Below are 12272 nucleotides of genomic sequence, written 5' to 3'. Positions count from 1 at the left end.
TGTTTCATGCCCTCCTGTGGCGTGATAATGGAGAGTTGTCACATTGTCATACGAGTGAATAAAGCAGCAGAGGGATCCCCTCCATTTCGGCAATAACCTCGGTGCCATCTCTCGACCCGCCCCCCATATTTACTGAGAATTTTAAAAGTGTGCTTTTACTGAGAAAAACTCCAAAGTACAGCTACGCACCTGCAGGTAGGCAACCACTTGATACAGCTGTCTGTAGGCCTCTGCATGATGGGGCAAATAAGGGTGGCTTGGGCGAGTGGCAACATTGACGAGGGTGGAAAAGACCTGCAGTTACTTCCAACAGGATGGAGCAGCTGCTCATACAGACAGCCAAACGTTCTAGCACTTTTACACGTTTACACAATCTTCGCACCTGACAGAGGTCAGTCTGGTCGCAGCCTGTAGTTGGTCACTCAGATCACCTGATCTGCCAGTGTGCCATTGCTTTGTGTGGGAAGCGCTCAAGTCTATGGTGTATTGCAACAACCTTCATAGTCTCCAAGGACTGCAGCAGAGCATTTTGGACTAGACTGCAGCAATTCCAGGCGTAAAAAAAAGGTAAAAAAATAAAAAAGAAAAAGAAAACAGACTTCCATCTGTCTTCAATAACCTGTTGACCAGGGCCCAAAAGTGCCAAGAGATGAATGGTGCTCACTAACTCAGTTCTCTGGGCCACTTTTATTTGCCCCAACCCATAGAAGTACTTTGCAGGTTTCAAAGAGGTTCTTTAAAAAAAAATGTTTCAAATGGCTCTGAGCACTATGAGATCATCAGTCGCCTACAACTTAGAACTAATTAAACCTAACTAACCTAAAGACATCACACAGATCCATGCCCGAGGCAGGATTCGAACCTGCGACCGTAGCGGTCGCTCGGTTCCGGACTTTAGCGCCTAGAACCGCACGGCCACTCCGGCCGGATCTTTTAAAAACTTTATACAGATGACACAGGTACGAAAGTGGTCTAAATTTCTTGGGTCTTTAGGCTGCTTGCCAGGTTTCAGTATTGCAACCACTTTAATCTTCGATAATGTTAGAAGCTCAAGAAATAAATTAAAATTTGTGCCTCAGCCTGAACTCGAAACGGGTCTTCTTGGTTACTAGGCCGGGTTTGAGTCCCTGTCGTGGCACAAATTTTAGTTTATTTCTTCAGCTTCCAACGTTATCGTAGATAAAGACGAGACTTAAATGCCTCAGGGAAAATTTAATTGTAAGGCTTATAACACTTTAGTCTTATTCCTGTTTTTAGCGCTACGGTATTGTTCCAGACAATTATTGAACAGCGGTAGGATCCATTATTTGGTAATATTCCTAAAGAATCTGCTCCATACAGATTGTGAAGATAATGTTAAAGGCAGATATACATTTTTTTTACTTTTTACTATATTTTCTTTTACTTCTTTCCTGCTTTATTTTCATCATACATTGAAAAAATATTTCAGAAGGAGTTTTGTAAATTTAATTCTTTGAATGATTATGTTTCTGTTTACCTAATATAGTCGTTATGAATGTGGCTGCCATCTTCAGTTACTCTGATGTTGTATACTTTCTTATTTGTTAACGTGTTATTGGAATTCATTTTCTGTGGACAGAGTAACAAGAGACTGTGATTTTGTATAAAGCCGTAAATCGAGGTAATCAGAGGTAATCAGAATTTCTGAAAGTGTTATGTGAAGCGAAGTGTATGAGCGACGTAGAGTCATACTGACAGGTCGAAAGAGAAGGCATCACCAAAAGTCGGGAGTGAGCAGAAGAGAGTGGAGGTGATTGTCGTGCAACGTGTATGTACTGTCACACACTGTTTTCGAGGCCACTGAAAAATATCAGTGTTTGGACAGTGCTACATCTATGATCTCGCTGTCTACCGCGATCAAAGAACTAGTGGTTTTACGTGTCGCGTTGTTCGTTTGCCGTAACTGTGTTTTGCCTCAATAAGCATAAAGCTTTGATATGGAGACCGGTAGGCTGTGTACATGCAGTAAAGATTCTGTTCTCGATTGTAGACAACACAAACTGTTTAGTGCATACCACGGACTGTAGAATAAAACAGAAAATATGGTAACAAATTTTCGTGTCGTATACTGATAAAAATAACTTGCAGTGTGATTGTATGGTGCGCTGGTTGCCGCGTAATTGAAGTGATTGCATAGGCGACTGCGCACGGTACCTATTTTTCTGTTTAAGCAACGGACTGGTCATCCACAGTAGAGTTGACTTGATTTGTTTCCGTAGTGCTCTCGGATATACTGTCAAAAGGGCTGCGGCGTGATCGTAAACCATAAAAAGGAAAACTGTGATTAATGTGTGTAGCAAACATTATGACGTCTGAATACCTCAAGCGTTAATGGAAAGAAGCGTGTTTTATTGTCATCATTATATGCAGATACGCAGATTGGAATTAATTCTGCAAACACGTAGCGTACGTATTACATTCACAACTGGCGTTCACCAATAAGGAGGTGAGCAAGACAACAGCAGTTATTGGCTTGCACGCCCAACGACCATGGAGTAACGACGCGGATGAGGACGAGTCGCCCGCCGGTAGCATCAGCTAAGTGAAAACTGTTTTGAAGGAACATTGAATAAGAGATACCACGAACTACATCGCTCTAATCAGTGATGTAAAAACGGCAATAACTTTGTCATTCATTTTACATAATTGTCAATTGCCATATTGTAAAACTGTTGAGCTTTATGTTCAGTAATATTGAGAGCAGCAGTCAAAACTTGGTTTCATTCATTTAATTATTTCTTTCCGTAACCATAATGTCTTTGTAAACCTATTAAGTTCCGACACAGCCAGTTTTGCAAACAATAGTTACTAATGTTAATGAGATAAAACAGTTTCGGTTACTTTTTAATTTTTTTTAAATTGCCAATGTTTATTTATTTATGTAGTCTCTAAGTGTTTACCTTCATTTGCATCTTTTATTGTTTCGCATTTGATCTCATGTAAATTATTGTGCTCTGCCGATGGATTTTGCGCGCTATCTGTCATTGTATTATTAGGTAGAAATATGTCGTCAGTTGTTAAGTTTGTTTAGGAGAGTATTTTATCAGTGGTAATCTGTTTGATTTGCTGTGTTGTTGTAGTTTTTGGGTACTTACTTTAATGTTTGAATGTAGTGTTCAGCCAAACTGAAGAAAAGTAGAGTATTTCTGGCTCCAGTAACTTAAAATTTCCGGACGCAGTGAATTTCGGGGTGATGGATCAGAGTTTTGTCAGTCCGAGTAATTGAACACGGTCGGTTTTGTCTCAGTCGGTGTTCGAGAGGTGCTCTTTCGGATGATACAGATACAGCTTGTGTTCATCTCTGATCCGTTATCGCCACAAGATACCGCCGAGTCCAGCCGCTTTGCCAGCCTAACTAATTTTCAAGGTGTCTTCCAGCTCATCTAAACTCATCTAATCTGAAAGTATAGGAGAGACTTCACGTTTCTTGTTCAGTACTTCTTTGAAACTTCGGTGGTCTTTTTTCGACTATTTGTTTTGCCATTTATTAGCAGCTGATGAACAACCGGATTGGCAGTAATTCTCCTTCCCGATGGCTTTTATTGGTTCATTGTTCAGAGGTCTCTGTAGCTCTCAGACTTCTGTGCTGTTTTTTTCCATGTCTAGCTATTCCATCAATTTAACCCAAGGTTTTCTCTTTACTTTACCCATAGACTGGATTATCTGTTGGTCATCTATCAAGTAGCTGGAAATGAATAACATAGGTATGTAACATTATTACATTCTATTACAGAAGTCTGGATTTCGGCACGCGAGGCAATAGTGACCCTAAGACTTCTCATAAAAGATAGGTTAAGGAAAGGCAAACCTATGTTTATGGCATTTGTAGATTTAGAGAAAGCTTTTGCCAATGTTGGCTGGAATACTCTCTTTCAAATGCTAAGGGTTACAGGGGTAAAACACAGAGAGCAAAAGGCTATTTACAGTTTGTACAGAAAATGGTTAAAATGGCTCTGAGCACTATGGGACTCAACTGCTGTGTTCATCAGTCCCCTAGAACTTAGAACTACTTAAACCTAAGGACATCACACACACCCATGCCCGAGGCAGGATTCGAACCTGGGACCGTAGCAGCAGCGCGGCTCCGGACTGGAGCGCCTAGAGCCGCACGGCCACGGCGGCCGGCTTTGTACAGAAACGAGGTAGCAGCGATAAGAGTCAAGGGGCATGAAAGGGAAGCAGTGGCGTGAGACAGGGTTGTAGCCTGTCACTGATATTATTCACTCTGTGTATTGAGTAAGCAGTAAAGAAAACAAAAGAAAAAAATTGGAGTAGGAATTGAAATCCATGGAGAACAAATAAAAACTTTTAGGTTTGCCGATGACATTGTAATTCGGTCAGAGACAGAAAAGGAGTTATAAGGACAGTTGAGCGGAATTGACAGTATCTTGAAAGGTGGATATCAAATGAACATCAAGAAAGCAAAACGATGATAATGGAATGCAGTCGAATTAAGTCGGGTGATACAGAGGGAATTAGATTAGGAAATGAGATACCTGAAATAGTAAATGAGTTTTGCTATTTGGGAAGCAAAATAACTGATGATGGTCGGCGTAGGGAGGATATAAAATGTAGACTGGCATTGGTAAGAAAAGTGTTATTGAAGAAGAGAAATTTGTTAACATCGAGTATAGTTTAAACTGTCAGGAAGTCGGTTCTGAAAGTACTTGTATGTAGTGTAGCCATGTATGGAAGTGAAACATGGACGATAAGCAGTTTTGACAAGAAGAGAATAGAAACTTTCGAAATGTGATGCTACAAAAGAATGCCGAAGAATAGACGGGTAGATCACGTAACTAATGAGGAGGTACTGAGTATAACTTGGGAGAATAGAAATTTGTGGTACAGCCTGACTAAAAGAAGGAATCGGTTGTTAGGACACACTGTGAGGCATCAAGGGATCACTAGTTTAGTACTGGAGGGAAGCGTGTGGGGTAAAAATAGTAGAGGGAGATCGAGAGATGAATACAGTTAGCAGATTCAGAGGGATATAGGTTGCAGATGAAGAGGCTTGCACAGAATAGAGAAGCCCCAGAGAGCTGCATCAAACCAGTATTTTGACCGAAGACCACGACATAATAGACACTAAATGACAGGCTTTAGGTATTAACACAAATAAATGTCAGGGTACGGTAAGAATGTTGTTAATGCCCATCTAAGTGTAACAGGCAGCTGAGGACAGCCGTCCGTGTGTTTCTGCGGCAGGAACTCGCCAACGACGCCGGTGGTGGTCGGCTGCACGCGCTCAAGGGCGATGTGAGCAAAGAGGGCGACGTGGTGGCCGCCTTCCAGTGGGTGCGCCAACACCTCGGCGCCGTCCACATCCTCGTCAACAACGCCGGTATCTACAGCGAGGCCTCCCTCACCGGTGAGCCGATCAGCGGTCTGCATTAACCAGGGACTCGCTTGCTCTGATGATAAAAAAAAACGCTATGCACAGCCATGTACTTGAGTTTCTACTGCAGTATATATAGTATCCAGTAAAATAAAAAAAACAGTATCATAACTAGCAGCATGTTTTAATGTTAACGTAAGCTAAAAAAAATGTAAATGTCGTGTGACTAGGGGTAGACAGTTCGCCGGGTGCAAGTCTTTCGATTTGATGCCACTTTGGCGACTGGCGCGTCGGTGAAATGATGATGATTAGGACAACACAGCACCCACTCCCTGAGCGGAGATAATCTCCGACCCAGCCGGGAATCGAATCCAGGCCTTTAGGACTGACATTCCGTGGCGCTGACCACTCAGCTACCGGGGGCGCACAACGTAAACTAATGTTGTCGAATGCAAATTTTTAAAGCCAATTCCACTAATGAATTCTGCCCGTGTTGTCAGACCAGTAACAGCATAGTCGCGAAGTAACATATCGACAAAGTTTTTACTCATCTTTTCAGCCGAAGTGAGCCCACTGTAACAGGACCGCTATCGAAACCTTTGGCTGCAATAAGCACAATACCTTATTTTGGACCGACAACATCATTGCTGACCTCCTGGAACGTTCTGGGCGTTAGTATCAATGCCTTGATTGTCGATTATCGCCGACAATGGGGGTTCGTGGTACTTCTTTCCGGCTCTGTTGGAGAACAAAATGGTTCAAATGGCTCTGAGCACTACGGGACTTAACATCTGAGGTCATCAGTCCCCTAAACTTAGAACTACTTAAAGCTAACTAACCTAAGGGCATAACAAACATCCATGCCCGATGCAGGATTAGAACCTGCGACCGTAGCGGTCGTGCGGTTCCAGACTGAAGAACCGCTCGGCCACACAGGTCGGCCTGTTGGAGAACGGTGGGGAGTTGTGTTGGCGAGCTTGGACCGGTCAGACGTCTAGAGCCGTGGTGCGAAACGTAATAAAGCAAATACAGTGAGAAGCGGTATTCGTTTAATTTATGAAATAGAATGTGGAAGAGGTGCTGGGACGAATATTCAAGGAATTAATTTCAGATCATTGATCGCTGCGAGCATTCAATGTTTTGGGCACAGAAGTGCTAAGTGCTACAATCGGGTAAGCATGGAAGCCATTGTGTGCTAATGACAAAAAAAACTTATTTGTTATTAATGATGTGTGAAGAAAACTTCACAAGCCAAGATCGCTAAAAAAGCATTTTATTGGATGACCGGTTTCGACAGAGTTACGCTGTCACTCAATAAAACGCTTTTTTTTAGCCAGCTTAGGTGAAGTTTTCTTCAGTTATCACACATTTCAAATGGCCCCCCAGACTGAACGAGTCAGGAATATTTATTTATTAACCTACCTTATATTTAATTTGAACAGGAGGAGCAAAAAACGAAACCGCGATACACGAAAATATGCGAAAGTACCAGACAAAGTATCAGATAAACTAATCTGTGTTGCAAATTCAGGCATGACTAATTGTTAGAATGTATTTGAGCGACTAGAGTCAATAAACGAACTCTTTTAAAATCGGCAATAAACGTGCTTAAAATGGGGGTGGGTGGGGGGGGGGGGTGTAATTTCTCCTCACTTTTGCAGCACCTACTCCATCATAAGTTGGATTCTGTTGAGATAACATTTCTTTTTATACTTGCTCTCTTAGTTATTTTCGGGAGTATCATCTTTTACTTCTACACTGATTCCCTTTAAACATTCTTTGTTTAAATTATCTTACCTATTTTAATTAAAATATTATTTTGTGAGGTCAATGATATGAGGTTTTTCATGTTAGGTCGTGTGTTTGTTTCCAATTTGTTCATTAAGTTTCTTTCTTTGTTTTTTATAGAATTATGATTTTTATTTTGCGTATTTACTACTTAATAATTGATTAAAGAGTTTATGTTTTCTTACTGCAGGCATTGTAGACTGGTAGTCTACAATGTGGCTGCTAGCACAACCTTGGTGAAACAGAAAAAAAGTATTTAGTGCAAAGTCGTGTTTCTAAAATTCTATTCAAGAAATAGTGCAAAATGATGGCTCTAGCAATGCATTTTAGCCCTCTATGTATTGCTCCCGTACGGATCGACAAGAGAAGATTAGATTAATTAGAGTACCCACAGAGGCACTTAAGTCATTATTTCCGCGCCCCACACCTAAGTGGAACGTGAAGTAATCTCTAATAACTGGGACAATGGAAAATGCCCTACTCCGTGCACTTCACAGCGGTTTTCAGGGTGTGGATGTAGATACCGAAATAGAAAATCCAGAAATTTATTTGAAGCATTTATTGTAGTACGATGCACTGCTTTATTTAGTTTTGCACTGTGGAGCTTGCGAGCGAAATACGTTATTTTCTATAGTATCACTACCGACAAGACAAGTACCGCAGCTCAGGTGGCTAAAACCGAATAAAAATGATTTTAAAATACCGGGATGTGTTTGTCTTACCACCCGTCTAAGAACTACAGAATCACAAGTCACTTAAGAAACAATACCGCGTAACACACAGTTCTGACTACCAGATGCACAAGTGCCACAAACGAGGCATTATTTGGGAAAAACCTGAACATTTACTTGAAACAATGTAAGCCAACACATGCAGTAATTACAGAGTCATGTCTCTCAAAATATAAATTGTTGTGCTGTTTCACGCACTTCTCTTATTCGTCATCGAAGTGCAAATGTGGGTCGGCCGCGGTGGTCTAGCGGTTCTAGGCGCTCAGTCCGGAACCGCGCGACTGCTACGGTCGCAGGTTCGAATCCTGCCTCGGGCATGGATGTGTGTGATGTCCTTAGGTTAGTTGGGTTTAAGTAGTTCTCAGTTCTAGGGGACTGATGACCACAGATGTTAAGTCCCATAGTGCCCAGAGCCATTTGAACCATATTTTGCAAATGTGGCGTTTCAATGAAATGATCAAAACATGATGGAATAGAACTTTCTGTGGCAGAGATCTGGTATGCGTGATCCCCGTGGCATTCCTCATGTTCTTGGCATTGCTTTTGCTCTGGTCAGATACCCTGGACACAAGAAAGTGTGGGCCGCAACGCCTGGTCCTGGCGCAGCCCATGTTTACTCTAGGAAAGGATAGCTGGGGCCTTCCCACGCGCTATTCGCGAGTGGAACAGGGTTGAAGGGATCAGATAGTGGTACCAAAAGTATCCTCCGCCACACACCATTAGGTGGCTTGCGGAGTATGATTTAGATGTAGATGGGACCCTCAAGAAACCAGGTGAAATATAACAAATTCTGGGATGGAAGAAAATCTCTGAGGAATTTGGACGAAATAAGAAGCTTGGTCAGTAGCAGTTTACATCAGTAGCGGATTATCGTATTACCTATGACCTGTGGCACGAAACAGACGAAAACTGATGTATCAGTAGGTTTAGCACAAGCGACGCTGAACAATTAAGAAGACATGCATACACAAGAAATGAATATTATCTATCTCATGTTTTTTTGTTGATGATGGTCATCACCCACAAGGCGCGAAACTCACTGAGCGGCTGGCAGGTGTTTTTGTTTTGTCAGATATCGAGCTTTTCATTTCATGTCCTGGTAACGTATCAGTCAGTTAATTTTCGTCAATTTCCTATTTAGAATTCCGTTAAATCATTGTTGTTTCCTTCTGAAGTAATGTTGTGTAAGTTACACTTGTGGATATTTTTCTGTGACATCCGAACCAACTATTAATAATTTATTTTTATCATGTTCTAACAAGATTCGAAATAATTATTTCCTTTTCATTTATGTACTTTTAAATACATAATAAAATACACTTAATCAGATACACAAACACATACTGAAATTAAATTATTCAGGAATTAATATTTATAGCTCTCGATATACAACATTTGAGATTTATGAACATCTGTTAACATCTGTGACCAATTTTGTTGAGATTCTGTATAATAAAGGCCACACAGTTGTTGTATGGAGCTGTATGGGGACAGTAATAAAAGAATCATGAGCTGAAGTCAGATGTAATATTACGAAAGTTATAAAATTCTGTCTAGATGTGGTTAACTTAATGAGTTCGATGTAAAAATAAAATAATCACAATTACCAATTCCACTAGCAGCATACGAAAACTATAATGAATCTGAGACTGTAATGGAATGACTATAACAGACTTCCATCAAATCAACGATCCAAAAGATAGAAAACCTGCTGTGCTTCCTGTTCTCAAACATCATTTAGAAATTGCAACATACTCGTTATTTTGGTTTGAGGTGCAATTAGCGGTGGCACTATGAATATGTTTATTAAGTGAGAACATTAGAGAAAGCGTTATACAGACCACTGCCTAGCAACACATGTGCAGACCCAACCAAATCCAGTGAGGTGGGGTGACAATGAAGGCAGCCACAAAGGTGAGATTCTCACTTGTAACCACGTGGCAGCTCGCTCAGCTGCTCAATGAACATTTGTAATGTATCGACCAAATGCATTCAGAGGGCGACATGAGATCGTTAATGTATATTTTATCTCCCACCCACCCCAAGCGACACTGAGACTATCAACCAATCATTTAAGTTCCTAGTTTGATGGAAAATACAAGTTACTAATGCTTTTGTTTGATTTAGTGTAGGAGATTCCATATTACTCAATTTTCGTTCTTATAAACTGCCCCTGAATCTATAAATTTGATTTTTCTTGATTTACCCTCAGTGACCACTGGCCGTCACGGCAAGAGGGTCAGTACATAATTTATTTGCCAGCTTGGCGCTCAAGAGTAACACACTGTCTAACTTTGCGCTCAGCGTGAGGACTGAAAATTGTAAGCACTACAATTTGTATTTTGTTCTGTTTATTTATTTCACCTGATCAAATTAAGGCCATCAGGTCCTCTCTTACATCTGACCAGGCTTTCACATATAGAGTATCTTTTTTACATCTTAGTTACTAAACAAATAACAATCATCAAATCATCAACATCAAATAGTAATAAAATGATGTGAGTGTCAATGAGAGTAAAGAATACTAACTATGAACTAAGAAAGTTAATACTGGCAATAATTCTCCTACTGCTGCTCCCAATTACTATAGCAATAATAATAATAATAGCAAGAACAATAAGAGGTAATAAAGTTAATACTGACAATACTTCTAGTACTGCTCCTTCCACTAGCAACAACAACAATAATAATAATAATGACAATAATAGTAACAATAATAATAATGACAATAATAGTAACAATAATAATAATGACAGTGACAGATATAAAAGACTTTATAAGTGTAAAAATACATATTTTCTGATGTAGCAAGTTCAGGGGAAGGAAAATTTAAGGACACTGCACCAACAAAGAACATTGGCAAATGAGGAAAATGTGTTTGGAAAAAAGGATGTGAGGGAATAACTCGTGCATACAGGAACAATAGTATTCATTATTGTTGCATTGTTAGTTACATCACTAGCTATCTTTTAAAGCTGAAGACGTTATTCAGTTCTCTAATATAGTGCAGGAGGTTATTCCAGAGTCGGGTTCCTGCTACTGAGGACTTCGAGAAAGTGGTTGAGCAATGAAGTGGGACAGAAAGGATTCTGCTCTGACGGGAACGGGTGATTCTGCCATGTTGTTCAGACAAGAGCGTTAATCCTGTGGTGCGCATGTCCACTGCGGTGGACAGCTTTTAATAGTCGCTTCTTTGGTGTCTTCAACCAGTCCTGAAGCTGCAAATGCACACAGTCCACTCCAAATGACAGCCCCTACTGGTGCTGTACCCTGCATGCATTTGCAGCCTCAGGACTGGTCGAAGACACCAAAGAAGCGAAACAGCTGTCCACTGCAGTGGGCCATGTGCACCACAGGGTTATGGTCGAGAAGAGGGTCGGTGTACGTAGATAAGACAACAGAAGTGGCAGAGTGTGCGGGAATCTCTGCGCTTGTCTTCACGCGAGACAGGATAGTTGTGTATATCATAGTGAGATATGATCAAAGAGTCGAACATCACAGATATGGCAAACACAACATTTACGAGGTGCGACAATAAAGTAATGAGGCTGATGTGGAAAAAAAAATGTTGCTTACCGTTTTAGTCAAGTTTAGTGTTGTCTCCTTCAAAGTAGTTCCCGTCTCATTGCACACACTTTTTCCAGCGCTTCTGCCATTGATGGTAACATTTCTGGGACTCATATTCTGTAATATCCTCCAAGACCCTCGGCACAGCTTTTTGGACGTCTTGTGTTGCTTGAAAATGGTGTCCCTTGACCACCATTTTGACTCTTGGAGCTATATCTAGTGAATAATGTGGCTGTGGTAGCGATGAAATTTGTTTTGGGGTTAAAAATTGCTGTACTGACAGAGCAGTATGGGATGACACGTTATCGTGATGCAGAATTCAATCATCAGCAATAATGGCACGGACACGAAGAACTCTTTTACAAAGTCTTTCTAAAATTTGTTTGTAGTAATATTGGTTAACTGTTTGTCCAGGAGGCATCCACTCTTTATGAACAATTCCCTTGGAATCAAAGAAGCACACAAGCATGGCTTTCACTTTTGACTTTGACATGCGAGCTTGTTTTGGTCTGGGTGATCCCTTTGAGCACCATTGCGAACTTTGGCGTTTTGTCTCTGGATCGTACTGAAAAAACCAACTTTCGTCACCAGTGATAACACGGCTCAACAATTCTGGGTTGATTTCCGTTTGCTCTAACAGATCGGCTACCACATTTTTCCATGTTTCTCGCTGTTGTGGTGTGAGATTTTTGGGGACTATTTATGCACAAATCTTTCTCATACCAAGATCTTCAGTTATTATTAAACGAACCGTTTCTCGATTGATGTTCAGTTCTTCTGCAATCATTTTCAAGAATAATCTTCGATCAGATCGTACGATTTCACTCACC

The 12272-nt window shown here is 40.8% G+C and overlaps 1 protein-coding gene across 1 annotated transcript in view; it reads left to right on the top strand.

The window, feature by feature from the left end:
• Positions 1-12272, top strand: part of LOC124595804 (farnesol dehydrogenase-like) — a 101833-nt gene that overhangs the window by 16750 nt on the left and 72811 nt on the right. The window contains exon 2 of the mRNA XM_047134695.1: positions 5227-5389. Within this exon, the coding sequence (XP_046990651.1) occupies positions 5227-5389 (163 nt within the window). The remainder of the gene's footprint in view (positions 1-5226; positions 5390-12272) is intronic.

The sequence above is a fragment of the Schistocerca americana genome, chromosome 2, assembly GCF_021461395.2.
Source record: "Schistocerca americana isolate TAMUIC-IGC-003095 chromosome 2, iqSchAmer2.1, whole genome shotgun sequence".
NCBI lineage: Eukaryota > Metazoa > Arthropoda > Insecta > Orthoptera > Acrididae > Schistocerca > Schistocerca americana.
Note: the sequence above shows the minus strand (reverse complement) of the source record. Positions and strands in the feature narration are given on the sequence as shown.